Source organism: Helicoverpa armigera, chromosome 14, assembly GCF_030705265.1.
Source record: "Helicoverpa armigera isolate CAAS_96S chromosome 14, ASM3070526v1, whole genome shotgun sequence".
Taxonomy (NCBI): Eukaryota; Metazoa; Arthropoda; class Insecta; order Lepidoptera; family Noctuidae; genus Helicoverpa; species Helicoverpa armigera.
Window position 1 is genome coordinate 7,591,158 of NC_087133.1, and position 16,825 is coordinate 7,607,982.

General features: G+C 36.5%; 3 protein-coding genes across 3 annotated transcripts; 1 reads left to right on the forward strand and 2 right to left on the reverse strand.

Moving 5' to 3' along the window:
• Window positions 1-368: 368 nt before the first annotated feature.
• LOC110375660 (uncharacterized) lies at window positions 369-4,064 on the forward strand. The gene is made up of 6 exons (XM_064037930.1): window positions 369-381; window positions 696-901; window positions 1,817-1,952; window positions 2,484-2,617; window positions 3,457-3,616; window positions 3,937-4,064. Exons 1-6 carry the CDS (start codon window positions 369-371, stop codon window positions 4,017-4,019), a joined length of 732 nt encoding a protein of 243 aa, XP_063894000.1. The 3' UTR covers window positions 4,020-4,064.
• A 42-nt stretch (window positions 4,065-4,106) lies between these two features.
• On the reverse strand, window positions 4,107-8,424 carry Vps4 (Vacuolar protein sorting 4). The gene is made up of 2 exons (XM_021333829.3): window positions 8,269-8,424; window positions 4,107-6,742 (listed from the first exon to the last, which is right to left on the reverse strand). The coding sequence occupies exon 2, from the start codon at window positions 6,719-6,721 to the stop codon at window positions 5,399-5,401; it is 1,323 nt and encodes a 440-aa protein (XP_021189504.1). The 5' UTR covers window positions 6,722-6,742; window positions 8,269-8,424; the 3' UTR covers window positions 4,107-5,398.
• Window positions 8,425-10,138: 1,714 nt separating this feature from the next.
• On the reverse strand, window positions 10,139-15,367 carry LOC110375664 (saccharopine dehydrogenase-like oxidoreductase). Its single transcript, XM_021333874.3, has 7 exons — window positions 15,043-15,367; window positions 14,172-14,359; window positions 13,210-13,339; window positions 12,829-13,021; window positions 12,289-12,670; window positions 11,977-12,068; window positions 10,139-10,604 (listed from the first exon to the last, which is right to left on the reverse strand). Exons 1-7 carry the CDS (start codon window positions 15,215-15,217, stop codon window positions 10,496-10,498), a joined length of 1,269 nt encoding a protein of 422 aa, XP_021189549.3. The 5' UTR covers window positions 15,218-15,367; the 3' UTR covers window positions 10,139-10,495.
• Window positions 15,368-16,825: the final 1,458 nt, after the last annotated feature.

The window sequence follows — 16,825 nt, forward strand, 5'->3', positions numbered from 1 at the left end:
AAACAAACTTTGCTACACCAATGTTTTAATTATATTATACTCTTCCTCTCTACTGAGAATTAAAGAAAAACAAAAACTGAAAATTATTACATTTTAAACCGCCGACCAATTTTTAACTAATTCAAGTTTCCAATGGAGCGCAGGATTGAACTTCTCCCACAAACATTGACTTGAGAAACAATTGAACGTTCCATTCAGTTTCGTGGTATCGTACAGCAGAGCGTGATATTATATTCATGAACTAATGGAGAATTGCATATTCATAATTATGCTTCTGGATTGACGAATATTGGTATTTAAGTACCAATTTTTTAATACAGTTTTACTCTTCTGGGTGTTGGATAAATTTTTTTATACTCCCGTGAGTAATGATAGACGATCGTAATAATTATAAAAAAAATATTATGAAGTCTTAATCAATAGGTTATTTAAATAATTGCTTGAAAATTGTTTTTTTTTACAACCATAAATTCTACGGTAGGTACAAAAAGTCTGTAAACTCTCAAAATCCGAGTTGTGGGAAAGTTTTAGCCCGGGCTATCTTTAATATTTTTTTTATAAACATCTATTCCTGTATTTACTCATATTAAGAACAATTTAGCAATTGAATGATAAATATTTTGAGAAGTGACTTTTATAGATTAAACTGCCGTTTATTATTATTTTTATTCGTAGATTTTTTTCTTACTTCCCAGTATGCATATGCCTCCGCATAGTCGGCATCACGGTACCACCGCTGAAACAGCGAGGGGAGTCATCCACACTCACCTGCGACTACGACCTGGAAGGAGGTCGGTTGTACTCCGTCAAGTGGTACCGCGACAACGAGGAGTTCTACCGGTACATGCCGAAGCTCAGGCCTCCGCAGCACGCTCATAAGTTAGATGGCGTTAAAGTTGATGTGAGTTCGCAAGGCTTTTTATGTGTTAACCTCCCCACTCAGAGACATTTAATGATTACTTAAGTCACTCCTTAGTGACGGAATGTCATACAAATCCTTCACTAAGGAATGGCTTAAGTAGGTAATCATTAAATGTCTCTGAGGGGGAGGTTAGACTTTCTTGTTAAGGCCAATGGCAGTCAAATTTCAATTGAACAGTTGACGATCAATGACTCTTTCAACGCTTCATTTAGTCTGATGTAACGACGGAAGAAGTAGCTATGTGTAAAGATCGTTTATATCTCGATAGTTTATATTATCATGATTTAGTAGAAACGGTACTTCAATTGTTAAACAACAGTTTTTACAGGCCCCTTCCTAGATAATATTACAGTAATGCAATAAATAAATCACAGGGTTTGACCGCCTCTTCAGTCAGCTGTGACCCTATAACTACAGTTTTACCATTATGCCTAAAACATAATACTGTTTTAAGGCAGCTCATTCGTCACGCCCGCTCTATGAGCAGGGTGACAGGTTATTATCACGAGCAATGATGCTTAGCTAATGTTTACTATGATAATGTACACTGAAACGTTTACTGTCATCTCAACCCTTTAAGATAACCATTAACAACGTTTTCACGCCAGGAGATCTTCCGTTCTGTTTTTCTACGCACCACACATTTCCACAAAAGTCTGTAGCACGTTTTCAACGACGCTTTCACACCAGCGGATTTTTTATAGATCAAAACTGAGCGTACCTAAACGCGGAACGCATGAGAAAAAAAATCTGCCTTTATAAAATAACGAACGCCTAGCAGGCGCTGGTTCTCGCTCTATACGTGTGAAAATGTCCGTATGAATTCGAGGAAAAATCGAGCAGAAAATCCGCTACTCGAGAATAGAGTACATATCCCTGTCTTGTGTTTAACAGTTAGAGAAATCAACGGCCCGTCGGGTCCACCTTCGGGAGTTGACGCTCAAATCCCGAGGGCTGTACCGCTGCGAAGTATCGGAGGAAGCTCCCTCGTTCCACTCAGCTCAAGCCGAGGCCTTCATGGAAGTTTATTGTAAGCAAAACCCTTTATGTAGAATGGATTGTTTTATTTTGATTTAGGTTTGCATCCTGGTTACATAGTACACACCCGATGAGTTGTACCGTTTAACTATAAAGATAACCGAACCATGTTCAAATTATTAAACCGCTGATTTCGCCAATGGGCGGCAATTTCACGACTGGTTATCGTTATAGTTAAATGGTGCAACTCACCCATATTAAGGTCCTGCTGAACTGCCACCAGATAGTCAGTCGTTCCGTGTAAAGACTGCGTAGGTGCTTACTGCATCCAGTTTAACTGCAAGCTGACAACAGCCGACCTCAACATAGCTGGGCCTTGTCTAGGCGGTTTTACGAAGTTTCAAATTCATTTGAAAGAAACATTGAAAACCCAAACAATTAATTTCACGTTGTTATCCTAAAGTAATATATATTTCTCCTAGCTAATACTTAAGTAGGTATACCTAGCTCTTAATACATACCTACATCAGTTATGTTTAAAAGTTAAGATAAAAATTATAATTTACATCCTTTATTATTTCAGACTTTCCCCGCGAAACTCCACGCATCACGGGATACGAACGACCGTATCAACTGAAAGAACCGCTAGATGTGAACTGCTCTTCAGCCAAATCGTTTCCCGCACCAGACCTTCAATGGATGATAGACGGTCAAAAAGTATGTATACCTATCGCAGATTATTATAGAGATATGTACCTACTATGTTTTTATGAATTAAGGAGCTGCCAATTAGTGCATACCTACCTACACGTGATATACCTACTTGCATAAGGTACCTATTGTGTACCCATCACAGTATAATGGTAGGAAGATGCCCATTGTTAATCTTTGTTACATTTTCCTTGGCTTATTTACGTAGCTCTAATTTTGTCCTACAAAAAAAAACATAGGTAGGTAGGTACCCCCGTAAATTTATATGTCCACTATAATGTACAAATAGGTACAGGACCACAAATAAGATGAGTTATAGGACTTTAGCTAATTACGTACCTTTTTTTTTCCTGGCATCATTCACGTACAACGACGTTTTATTGAAAGTAACGGTGCAATTCGAGGGGAAACAAGAGTTTGATCCAGGACACCATTAACAAATAACATTAAATGAAGCCACAAGCAACACAAGACAAACACTGCACTAAACACTATTACCTAACTTATCGGTCTACCTACTCGACGTCTGTATGTACGTCTTTGCAAGGATCCAGCAGAATGCCAGCGACGAATCTACCTAAAACATGATGGCCTGAACTCGTATTCGGTGCAAACTGAAGACTTGCGTGTCTCTCCACCGCGTTATTTTTTCTACTAAACTACCGTCAAATATGTAATTTTATAATTATTTATGATTCCGTTCCACGAAACGAAAAAACTGATTCCTTATAGGTACTTTTACTGTCTCTGTCCGTCCGTCAAGTGGAATATCATAAAAAACGTGGTTCTTTGTGCTCAAAAAGCTATTTATCTATAACTTAAACCTTGTCTATCCTTTTTTCCAGATCACTGACAGATCATGGCTGGTCGCGTTTGGCGCGAAGCCCGCACCGCAAGGACTGTTGGTGTCTACCCTCGGTTTGAGAGCACCGACCAAGCCTCGCATGAAACTTAAATGCGTCGCTACTATAGGCACGCATAGAAGAGAACGGACTGTCATCATAGGTAACCATTAATTGATGCCCAGATATAAGCATCGATATTGGTAGTTGGATGTTAAATCTATACACAGGGGTATCTTCTAGATGTGTCACGGAAACTTTTGTAAGGAACCATTATCGGATCCATACAACAGTATGATATTAGATTCACTAGCATGACATTCTAGCCTTGCGGTGTTCTCACGTTCCGATGAAACTTCTACAAGCAGATAAAATGCCTATGGGCTTTTGTAGCCTTGGCACGGTGGAGCAACCAAATTGTCATCTGGATTTGTTTTTACAATTTTGAAAAGTTATTAACAAAAGCTTTATCTTTATTTTCAGAAATAAACTCATCAAGCTGGAACAAATCATTCAGTTTGCTAATAATGATAACACTGAACATTGTTTGTGTGAAGATATCGTGATAGTTCCATATTTATACCCAATGTAAATAAAGTCATTTGTAATAATATCTAGTTTCATTATGTAAGCAATCGAAATAATAAACACAGTATTTTAGAACATTATAATATGTAATCACTTATTTTTAACAATATACAAAAGAAAGATCGAACAAAACGTTTACACTAAAATCGAAATTAAAAGTATAAGACAATAGTATGCAAAATAATAATAACTACAGTGCAAAAATATTTTAAACATTTGTTTACAATAAAACTAACAGCATATTTTATTATCTGTGGAAGATGTTATTTTATGTACAGAATAAAAAAATAAATGAAAATTACAAAATCGAGTCAATATCACAAAGATGAAATACATTACTTTTCAATTATTATATATCAAATAGATGCTCTACTTATGTGTTTTGATCTGTTATCTAAATAGAAATAATTACGCTTTTTAATAAGTTAATGCAAGTGAACAATCCAGAATACTGCCACAGTATTATACTGAGTAAAATCTTAAAAAAGTTGTATGAATGAAAGGTTGTATATCCCGAGAAATTCGTTATTGGGGAAAATATTGCATCAATCACAAAACATTTAATTTAATAATTTATTTAAATATACTCTGTTAATATAAGCTATCTTGAAAGCAATAGTTTTATCTAGCTAAACATACTTAACGTAATTCATTAAATCGAAATATGTTTACTACAGTTGGACATCAACAAAGCCATAAAAATGTGGGTAGGCGTGAAAATACAAGAAAGTGTAAACGATTGTTTCAACAAGCCCCTGTGTCAACCATCCCTGAAGATAGGTAACCTAATACATTTACATATCCGATTTCTTTAATGGACCATGTTTGCTAACTAGATTCCACTTGCGGTTTCACCCGCGTCCCGTGGGAACTACTCCGTATAAAAAGTAGCCTACCTCGATAAATGGACTATCTAACACTGAAAGAATTTTTGAAATCGGTCCAATAGTTCCTGAGTTTAGCGCAATCAAACAATTCAACTTTCAGCTTTATAATATTAGTATGTATAGATTTATTCTAATTTATTGCATGGAGTACTGTAAAGGCATAATTATTCCAATATTTAACACTAGCTGAAATATATCAGGCGTAGTTTATTAAAGCTGTAACACACCACATTTAAAAAGACTTGTAATCACTGTGAAACAAGAATGCAAGCAAAGATGTGAAACAGTTATTAATTTAACTACTAACATTTGTGAAATGTATAACAGTCATACAATAAAAATTATGTGACTAATCTAAATTGAAAATTTTATAAAAATAAAAAGGCTACATTTTGCAACACATTAGGCACTGTGATTAAACTCCAGCCAATAAAATCTTATAATCATCAAATAAGTAAAATGCATCAAATCTATCCTTCCTGGCCAAAATCTTCCATGAACTTCCTGAGTCTGACCATATCTTCATCATTTACGGTAGGTTTAGATATTGCTAGAGATCGAAGCATGTCGGACATTGTTACTGGGGGTTCGTTCAATTTGTCGCCAGGGACGTCCATCCAGGTCATTTCCATTGCACCAGGGTCGCCAGGAGAGCATGGTGTTAAAAGATCATTGACAGTCACATTGGGGTCAAGAGGGCTGGGACCAGACACTTTCTTGAAATGTGTAGCTGATTGTACCTTACGTACAGGCTGCATCAGTGCATCGCGTGTAACAATGCATATGTCAGCACCTGAATAGCCTTCAGTTTTAGCAGCCAGAACCTTTAAATCTTGCTCGGTAAGTTGGTGTCTTGTGTTTCCCATGTGCAATTTGAACATGTCCAAACGCGCATGCTCTTCTGGCAGAGCAATGTAAATACGTTTCTCAAATCGTCTTCGGATGGCGGAGTCGAGTACCCACGGGATATTTGTGGCGCCCAGGACTAGAATACCGTCCATGTCATTGCCTACACCTTGCATCTGTACAAGAAATTCGGTTTTGATTCGTCGTGCAGACTCGGATTCGTTGTCGGAACGCGATGAACATAGAGAATCGATTTCGTCAATGAATATAATGCTGGGCTTGTGTTGGCGGGCAAGTTCGAAAAGATTCTTTACCAATTTCTCAGACTCACCAAGCCATTTGGAAACAAGATCAGAAGATGACACTGAGAAAAATGTTGAGTTATTTGCCTCAGTGGCCACAGCCTTGGCCAAGTAAGATTTACCAGTACCAGGGGGTCCAAATAGTAAGATTCCCTTCCAGGGTATTCTTTTACCAGTGAAAAGATGAGGAAACTTGATAGGAAGAATAACAGCTTCCTTCAAAGCTTCTTTAGCTGCCTCCAGACCAGCAACATCACTCCACTTGACGTGTGGTTTTTCCACTACAATAGCACCTTCAAGTTTTCCTTGGAGCTTCTTCTTCTCAGGATTATCTGAGTCACTGTCACTATCACTCTTTTTATCCTCACTTTTGGAGTTGGACTCTCCGTCCTTGACTGGCTTTTTCTTGCTGCCTTTTTTGAGGTATTCCTTGAGTTTCTCAGCTCTGTCCAAGTACTGCAGACATTTTGCTCTTATACTTTCTTTGGCCCTTTCACCCTGAGCTTCATATTTAACAGCATGGAGAAAGTACTCTACACCATGTTCATATAAACGTAACGCTTCTTCATAGTTCTTATTCTTGTCCTCCTCTGTAGCTTTTGTGACGAGGTCAATAGCCTTTTGCAGGGTATTGGATGATGCCATTCTCCTTTACTAAATGTTTACCTGAAAACCAGTTACACAATTTATTAGGTATGTCATTGTCGAATAAAGGTTGGTGAATGTTTTTTTTTCCAAACTGGGTCGTACTGCATGCTAAGTTTTTATAGAGAAGACGCTAAACAAAGGATAATGAGTCAATTCCTAAGAACTCTCGGCTATTAGTGGCAAGCGATGATTTTGGTATTTATGAATGTACTATAGTCCTATAGTTACTGTTTTGATGTTTAGATCCTCGTGGTGTACCTAAAAACCTGACATATATATTTTTGTTTTGAGCTTTTCCGGCACCTAGTGTACATGAACCAGATGGCAGATATGCCTTCATTGGCTTCTGACTACTCATAAAAACTGTTAAAGTTGAACAAATAAGCTGTATAGCCGGGACTATATAATAAATAAACAACATACTCCAACTATTTAATAATATTTAAATTGCTTTCTGTAACATGGAAGAAATCTCTACTTAGCGAAGACCTCCTTTTCTTACACGAGTCAACAATACCCGATAGCCGAGCCCAAGAATGCACCTTTGATAAAATTTCATATTCAATAGCCGGAATTATAAGAATCTAGTTATATGAATTAAGTCTCTCAGGTTTGAAGCAAAACCAAGTTCAGAATGAAAGATATCAAGTTACCAAATATAGCAAACAGAGATAACAGTTATCCAATATCATAGCTCTTTACATGTATGTAGTTAAATTACAATTGTTAATATATTTTAGTGTTCCATAATAACAATATGGAAAGAAACAATCATATTTTAATTACATGTTTATGAGCTTACATTTTTAGAACAATAGAATGTATGTCCTTTTAAATCATTTTAAAAGGACTTATGTCAAACCTGAACCAATACTGAAAGTAAATATTAAAAAGGAGGTTTTTCTCATAATCTATCCACCTTTATGTTACTTGATTATTGTGACTAATCATTACTCAACATTTTATTTTGTTAGTCAATATTTACATCAAAACAATTTCCTTCATTAAATAAACATAAATCTCTGACCAAAAGTCAAAAACAAATATTACTTATTATGCTCTATTTGTACACAGACCTTATCATACATCTTGGAAATAAACTTTCTTAATTTCTTTTTATTTATATTTTTACCTTCTAGAATGATATTATGTATAGCAGATAAAACATTTAAGTTTAGTTTTATGACACCTTAGGATGGGTCATTCACGGTAGTAGATAATCAGTGTAAGAACACGCCTAATGACAACAAGGAGGAAAAAACACCATTGAAAAGAATGTTGTCCATATTATAGATGTATTGTAGAAATCTGACCAACAGAATACTATAAAATTAACAAATTCAGTTCACTCTTAGCCTATACACCGAATCAACTTAGTAGGAACTGACTAATTAGGCTTAGTTTTAGTAAATTGGTGTCTCTATTAAAATTTGTTGTCAGGCTTTGCCCAATGACGAATTAGGTAGCCGAATGAGATCACGGACCAAACGGCCATGGAATTCAGGCGTTTTACCTCAAATATAGACATCAGAATGTTGGCTTACCATCTACAGTAGAACACTCGAATATGATTTCCAACAATAATCCAGTTTTATCCTTCTTTAATCACATAAATTGCGACGAAAAACTAAAATGCCATTACAGACGAATCGTTACAGTCACTCACAGAAATGACAGTTTCTGTTTAGAATTGCCATCCTCAAAAACACATTCTTTGTTCTAAAGTTCTAATTTTAATATTGCATTTCCAACCATATTAAATGAATGCCTTTCATTGAAAGTAATAATAATTATATGTGGCTCAGATTATAAAGAAGAGAGTTTAAAAATCAAAAAATAATTTCTTAAGTAACTTAAGCTAAGAAAAAAAAAATGAAATTTATTGCAGAATGACGCAGTCATAGAGAATAATTATTCTTTTATTATAGTTTTAAATAAAAAAGTAGTCCCCTCTTCTTGAAATATTATTAAATACTCATTGCTGGTATGCTTTAAAAATGCAGCAAAATGCACATACCTAGGTATTATTTACTCCAAAAAAGGATTACAGAGTTATCGCCAAATAACAGTCGCCTTTGAGAGTAGTATGCAGAAATGCCTTGTATTTACTTTTTCATTTTGTACAATTTTTCAAACTGTACCCTTGATATAAAATTAAGTTAAAAAGGAAAATATATTTGTTAAAATTGTGGTATATCTACCCAGGCCCGCCGCTAGCTGTTTGTTCGCCCTCGTGCAAAACTGATTATGCCGCCCTACGACTACATACGTTTTGACAAAAAATATATAAGGAGGGCGGATCCAGGTGGCCCAGAAATTTATATCCATCTTACTTGTCCAACAGAAAAAAATATGTACATGCATCTCTGATTGCAGAAAACCCACCTACTTTTGGATAAATAACTATTGCTATACATAACATTCATTACACATAACTTTTAACTTTATTTACTTGAAACGTTCAGAGTAACCTAAGCAGTCCTGGGTTAGCCCATAAGCAAACTAAGCAATTGCTTGGGGCATCAATGCAGTGCAATCATTACCCAAGTGGCCCCTATGTATTGAAAGATTGTGATTAACTTAAACTAACGCAATTAAATATGTATAACAATGTTTCCCGTTGAAAGTTATAAGGCACATTTCATATGTAAGGAAGCGCGAGCGGAGCGAGCGCGAAAATTTTTTAGTCTAAGGACACAAAACAAATAAAAACCACTGAAAACAAAACAAATTAACAAAGCAAAGTCAAAAAGTAAGATATGCACAGAAGTGAAGTGCAAAAGCCGCGAGCGAAGCGAGCGCGATTTTTTCCTTAGAGTTTTCATGAAGTAAACATATTATCATAAAAAGCCATAACGGACGTGCGCGAAAAATGTTTTTTCGGAATTGAATGCCTCAACAATTAAACAAAGATAAAATGTGGTACCTGACATGGAGCCGCGAGCGCAGCGAGCGCGAATTTTTTTGGGGATGCAAAGGGTGAAACAGTCAAAATTGATAGGAGACGACCAAAGCTAGGGCGGCTTTTTCTGAAATTTTATTGGTTTAATTTTGCCGCCCCCTAAATAGCATTTGCCCCACGCTACGCCACTGGTTGATCTTAAATCGTTTTTGAGAATCTTTAATATTGAAAATGTCCTTTCAACAGATGTACCTAACTGAAACCGGCAGTGTAAGTAATATTCTTAGCGCTATTGCTGTATTTTTAAATATTACGTGATAACTCGCTAGATTTGCCGCCCCCTAGGACGTGCCGCCCGCGTGCTGTGCACGCGCTGCACGCCCGCTTACGGCGGGCCTGTATCTACCTGTTTGGTACAGTAGTAAATATTTGAATCATATAATCTAACTAAGAAATGCTTGAGATAGGTAAAAAAACAAAATGTTTGTAAAAGTACTTTATTTTACAATATAAATCCAATTAGTCCAATAAGTCCATAGTACTTTGTACTTAAACGATGCATGTAGGCATAATTCCATAATAGTTCCTAATATTTTAACAGATGTCGCCACCATATTTATACTATGTCGCCACCTTAGGCACCTTATTACTTATATCAACTAATTTCTACCCACATTCCAATTTTTCGGGCTCGGTGTAGCATTTTTCGTCGTTCATACCTATTCTTCCTTCTTTTCTATCAGTACTTTCTACCTTCTGATTCCTTATCCTATCAAGTCGCATAACACCCACACCCCTCTTAACATTTTTATCTCAACTCTTTCAATCTTTCTGACTGAACCACTTAGGAAAACAGGTCTGACCATAGTCTACAGATCTTCTACTTCTTTTAAAATTTCGTAGCTGTAACCTTCATGCATCAATCTATCTACGATATCGGTTCTGTAGAATGCTGCTCCGGGCATGACGACTCCCCCTCTGAAAAACAGAAATAAATGACAGATGGAATACAGGGCCGTCTTTATTTTGTAGTTGGCCCCGGCACTAACAAAGATGGGGTCCCTAGTTGATGAGTAAAAAATTGAGAAATCAAATAAAACAATCCGCTGGGGAACCGGGCAAACCCCGGGGCTATGAACAAGTAGCAGTCTGTAGTTCATAGGAAGCTTTTTTAGCTTCGAAATACTTAATTACCTACCTATGTTTGACAATTGTGCAATTTTAAGTCTATGAAAATTACAGCAATTAACCGCTTATGAAATAAATTCGAAGTAATTAACTTGAATATTTTTATTAGTTTCATGAGAATGTACCACTACGTGCCAATCAGGAAGCGAAGTACAATGATAAAAAACATTAACGTTATAGGTAAGTAAATGCATAACTTATGTTTTGCAGTGCAGCCTGTGTGGCCACTACTACAGCGAATATAGAATAGCCACGACTCGCAACAACGCATTGTTTGGCATTGTACTTAGCTACTTAATTTTATGTAGATAAAGTAAGGTCATAGCTATCGAAAGGAAACTACTTCCTGCACATGGATAAGAATTCGCATAAGTTAACTAGCCCTTGTTATATTTTAGCTCTCTGCCAGAGGAAGTCCCATTCAAATCGGTCCAGTTATTTCAGATACTCGTATTAGACAAACATTGGGACAAACAGAGACGTTAGTGTTTTGGTATATGTAGGTATGTACTGTATACCTTAACATCCATTTATGCACTTAGCAATAAATAGTGTATTATTACAAACAGATCAAATTATTTATTTGTATTGATTACTCAAGCTAAAGCCGTAGTATTATATAATGTAGATACCTTATCTGTGCCAAGGTCTATCAGTTCAAGTTGCGAGTGAACGTTCTTATTAATGCATCGTTTTTTTTTATTTGCTGTCGATTGTAATTACCTACCTACCATCAAGTTGGGCAATAAGTGCAAGATGTGCGAGCTCTCAAGTATTTTTTTCTATACGCACTAGTCCGTATAGCATTAATTGACCTGTTTTTAATACTTAGATATATTCATTTTTAGTCGTCCTACCACAACACGGTCCTCAATGCATTTTCAAAGCGCATGGTCTAAGTATTCACTCATCACATCACTCATATTGCATTCAATCACGGATATGCTCAAATGTTTCGTATTCAACTAGGAATATATCTTAATAACATTTAACTAATGTTAAATTATGTACATAATATATCAAAAATAAAAATAGTGTAGATGTATGTAGGTACCGGTTTTCGGCTTAGCCATGAAAATATTTGACCCCGCGCCTATACCGGCTTTTTGTACTTGTTAATATTCGGTAAGTATTTTAACTCGTAACTGTAACTTAAACTTACTTGGGCATGTTTGAACTTTCTCTTAATATTGTGATTGCACTCATAATGATGGCTATACTTGTTGCATCGTAACCAGGATCGTTGCCTGATACCTGGAAAAAATAAGTTGTGTTATATTTATATAGAACTAATATCTTATACCTACATAGAAAGAAAACCTATTTTCTTTACATTGACGATATGACACTGGCTCTGTACATATAATATTTATTTAACGTAATTATCATGTGACGGGATTGCGTTATTTTATAGAAGGCCCATGGCATGTAGATATTACATACAAAAATATTACGAAAGTGAGCCTTGACTTACCTTCACCGACATAGTTTTCGTCGGCCTTGATTCCATCTTTCCATCTAGCTCCCATCCTTTACCATTTAGAACAAACTCAAATTTTGTATCCTTTCTCGTCCGATCAGTGGGTCCTTTTTTAGATGCGTAACCCAGGGTGAAAAGACGAGGGCAATTAATTAGCCAATTCCTAAAGAACTTGAAGTAACTCAAATAGTAATACAAATAAATAGCAGCAATTACAATCCAGTGAAAGAACAGAGGAACTGTGGTGTAAGCCCCGAAATGTACAGGTTTCTTTTGATTTTTGTTGTGTAAATATCTTTGGGACATGTTGACTAAATCATTGTCCGTCCCTGGGTAGGGGAACCAACATCGGCCGTTGTGACGATGGAAAAAGGATCTGCAATCAAACAGGTTTTTGTTAGTATTCAACACCAAGTAAGAAGGTCCTTCGTTGCCATAAATTATAACCATTATCAGTCCTATATAGGATAAGATGTTTATTAAGACGTGATTATCGCAATTATTACGAAAAATAAGGTGGTATATGTTTCTTACTTGTTCATTTCTTCAGGCACCGGCTCCACAGGCTTCGGAAACAACTCCTTCCATAAAGTGAGGTAGTCTTTGAAATATTCCAACACATAAACGAGGGATGTCCATGTTCCATTGTGTATGAGGGCTCGGCCAGGTACATACGTTCTCTTTGGTAAAAGTAGCTCTACGTAGCATTCTACTGTGTGTAACGTCCCTGAAAAGCACGAAGATTAAAGGAGTGCAAAAATACGGGAAGAAATGGAGGTCCCAGGTAGTTAAAGGGTTCAGATAAACAAAAATCTCATATTAACCCATAACTACCTGGGGGCTGCTTCAATTAGAGCAAGAGTCTATTATGAGTTCCGATATGTGGAAGATGAATAAAACCAAATACCTAGTTACCTTTGAATTGTCTCTCAAGGTATATCATGCCAGTTTCCGATGGTATAGCAGCAAATCCACAGCTTGGGATAATCAGTGTGCTTTTATCTTCTGCCGCTTTGTTATATCGTTGATATAGGCTGAGTATGTGCTGGTGGAAAGGAAAAAAGTACTTAGGTATTGATACATAATAATTAGGTAAGCATCCTTAAGAATAAAACTCTGCTGTCTAAAATTCTCATCTTGATGGTCTTAAGTTGATTCAAACACAATTTTAATTGGAGGAGAATATAAAGATCAAGGCAAACATAATAGAGTATAATTACTGACATAAAAACATTAGGTACCTATGTATACTAATATAATCAAGAAAAAACATTTTGTTTGTTTGTTTATACTAGAAAGTCTCCTAAATTATTGAACCGATTTGAAAAATTATTTCACTATTGGAACGCTAGAGTATCCCCAAGTAACATAGGTACGGGAAGAAGTTCCCACAAATTCGGTATCCATGTTCATTAAAATTTTATCAAGGTATCTGCTATCTACGACTTAGGCCGCTGCCTCGAATTTTGCGGGCAGCGGGGCGGCAGCGGCGGCGGCGCGGGCGGTCACCGTTTGACTGGAGCTCACCGCTCGTTGCCCGCTCCCCGCGCCGCTGTATTCGAGGGCCGGTCCATTGGATTATACGCGTAAGATCCTGCCGCTCCCGCGCCGCCGCCGCTGCCGCCCCGCTGCCCGCAAAATTCGAGGCAGCGGCCTTATTAACCTAACAAGACAAGGAGTCTGTCAGGGTTAGAGGAAGTGGCTTTGGTCCTTTCTGAAGGCTTCGGACCGTCACGACTTAAAATTTGGTTCTAAAACATACCTCGTTCCTTAAAGATGAAGGAAAATACAACATGAAGAACATTTTTGTGCCGCGCCGTTTGGAACCTTTCGAAGATTCTAATAAGCAAATCTTGTAATTAAGTTACGATACTTACAAACATTTCAGCAGAAATATCGACGTAATGTGTACCACATTCGATGCAGGCTTCTACTATAGGAGGGCTCAGGGTCGTGTTGGGGCCCGTACAGTTGATGACAACTCTGGCCAGGAGCAGTGCTTTCTTCAGGGATTGACGATCTTCAATGTCACTTTCAAATATCAAAATGTTCTCTACTGCCAAACCTTGAATTGAAAAAATAATTGTAACGCATACTTACGCACATGGAATGCATACAACTACCTAAGTACCTACTCATCGTGAGTTCATTGCCTCCTTGTGTGTGATATCTAAGAGCATAAATTATTATATGACACACATTAGTCATTATGATATGAACAACCTTTTAATAACTGAACTCGTAATTTGAAAAACATAAGTAGGTACCTACTACACAATAAAGGCATTAGCAAACTTAACGACGACGATGCGACATTGTTAAGACGACTTTTTTTATATAGGTAACTATCCTATCCTATCCTATCGGATTATCAAACAAGATTTTTGAAAAACAGAATTTTTTGGCATATGGCCTTTAATCAGATCCTCTGACCTCAAGTTTATAGCTATTATGCAGATTCAAGTGTTTGTAGACTATCTTAAGTTGCGGTAATTATGTAGATAATATTATCTTATATTTTTAAATAATTAAGGAATTCGTTCTAGGTACAAAGGATAGGGATTTTATCTGTATAGATTCGAAAGTCAAGGTCTTGGAAAGTCATTGCCTTTGCACTCATATTGTCATGATAAAATATTATGCGCAGGTGCTTTAACGGTTTTGTTTTTTTTTTATACTACAATCAATCAAAAGAAACTCATCTACCTAATATCCTCAAATTAATATCACAAAATTAGACAAACTTACCAGAATCACTCAGTTCCTTTTTTAAACTCTGTAGTTTATTCAAAGAACGACCAGCAATACCCCATGTCATATCACAATATTTATCTTTTGTTAATATAGCTAGATTTTTCACAGCACATTTTCCAGTGAACCCTGTTGCACCAAACACTATTATATCTATACTTTTATTAGCCATTGTTATTTCACCTAATATTATAATAATTTATGATTTAAAAATATTTTATTTTTTTTGCTTTCAATGTTCACTCTTACGGTTTCACTGTTTGACTGAGTTATCGTAACAAAAGAGCGTGCTCGACTACATAATGGGCCGGCTGAGACTGGCGTCAGGCCCGCAGCAACGGCAAAAGTGACATTTGATAATTATTTTTAATGATAATTTTCAAGGTAGGTTAGCTACGTATCTTATACGTGAACCAGTGAACAATTTATATAGACGTTTTAGAAAAATAGCTAAGTGAAAAGTAAAAGAAACAATAATTCTAAGTTTATATAGATGCAGAAGTGAAATATGTAAGTAGGTGCTTCAGCGAATTCATATGCGGGGCCCCTGGCAGGAAGGGTCCCATTATAGCTTAAATACGGCTCTGTCTTTGCGTGAAATCAAGTTACCGTGATGCCTACCTATATAATACACACTTCTTTTTTTTTGCAAAATCTGGTTTTTGTTTTCCTCTTTCGTCATGTAGGCAGGTTAATTCATATCTTAGAAGTTCGTAAATTCCTGCAACTTAAGTAGGTACCTAAGTATTTTTTTTAAATAGCTTACCTACTGCCTATTCAAAAGTATGTACCTATAATAACGCCTTCCTCTCTTCTAACTATTTGGCTGTGCCCATCAGGGTCCATAATTGTGATAGCTCTACTATTTTATATTTTCCACCCAATGTGGAACCTACATTATGGAATGCAATAAATGATATGATATGACACATGCCTGCCTAGGTACTTTAAGTGTGTATACCAATTTTATTTACCAATGTTAAGTAATTAGAACAACTTAACTTAAAAATATGCGTAGGTAACTACCTACTTACATAAATTACTTGGGTGATCAAGTGTCTCATCATTTAATGAGACTGCAACTTATTTATGTAGATACCTAAGTATGCCTACTCATAATATTTCTTTACTTTGACCATACGTACAAGGAAGGTCTGTCAATACCTACAGCTAGTACTGCCATTGACCTTTTTGTTATTCCAATCTCGTTGCGTGGACTTGGACAGTCGATGAATGCACAATGCAAGTTTTTTAGCACGTGTATTATAAATGAGTAATTATTCTTTTATTGGTGTGAGTTAGGCGTCATTAGTTCCCATGGTAATTTTGCTGTAGTTATCTATGCGATTTTCAATTAATTTTCTGTTCTGGGGTTACCAGCATGTTAGTTCCCCGGAGTCCGTAAGTAGTTATTCGGATAATAACGTAGACAGTGTTTTGTGTTCTCCAACCAATAAATATACATTGTACCTAGGGTTGCCAGATACAGATATATTAGTTCCGGGACAATCCCGGATTTCCCGGCCATATGGCAACCCTAATTGTACCTACCTACCTACGTAAACGCTACTTTTGGTCGACGGATTGCATAGTAACGCTGTTTGATTTGAATGATTATGTTTTTGTCAAAGCCTGCTGGAGCTGCGGGAATGTTCACAAGATTTACCGCGATCCAGTAACATAAATAAAGGGCTTTAGAAGGAACATAGTGAATTTTAGTTCTTCACCCAGCGAGAGAGGTCACTTGATGATTTCTCACAAAAAAGGGTGACAGCCACCA

Bases quoted from the DNA above. Each gene is read 5' to 3' on its own strand.
- LOC110375660 (XM_064037930.1), top strand. The intron at 1,953-2,483 runs GTAAGCAAAACC...TTATTATTTCAG, and splicing joins GGCCTTCATGGAAGTTTATT to ACTTTCCCCGCGAAACTCCA. The intron at 2,618-3,456 runs GTATGTATACCT...CCTTTTTTCCAG, and splicing joins GGATGATAGACGGTCAAAAA to ATCACTGACAGATCATGGCT.
- Vps4 (XM_021333829.3), bottom strand. From the start codon at position 6,721: ATGGCATCATCCAATACCCTGCAAAAGGCTATTGACCTCGTCACAAAA.
- LOC110375664 (XM_021333874.3), bottom strand. From the start codon at position 15,217: ATGGCTAATAAAAGTATAGATATAATAGTGTTTGGTGCAACAGGGTTC. The intron at 13,340-14,171 runs GTAAGTATCGTA...CCTTTCCACCAG, and splicing joins ATATTTCTGCTGAAATGTTT to CACATACTCAGCCTATATCA. The intron at 10,605-11,976 runs GTAAGTTTAAGT...TCTGTTTTTCAG, and splicing joins GAAAGTTCAAACATGCCCAA to AGGGGGAGTCGTCATGCCCG.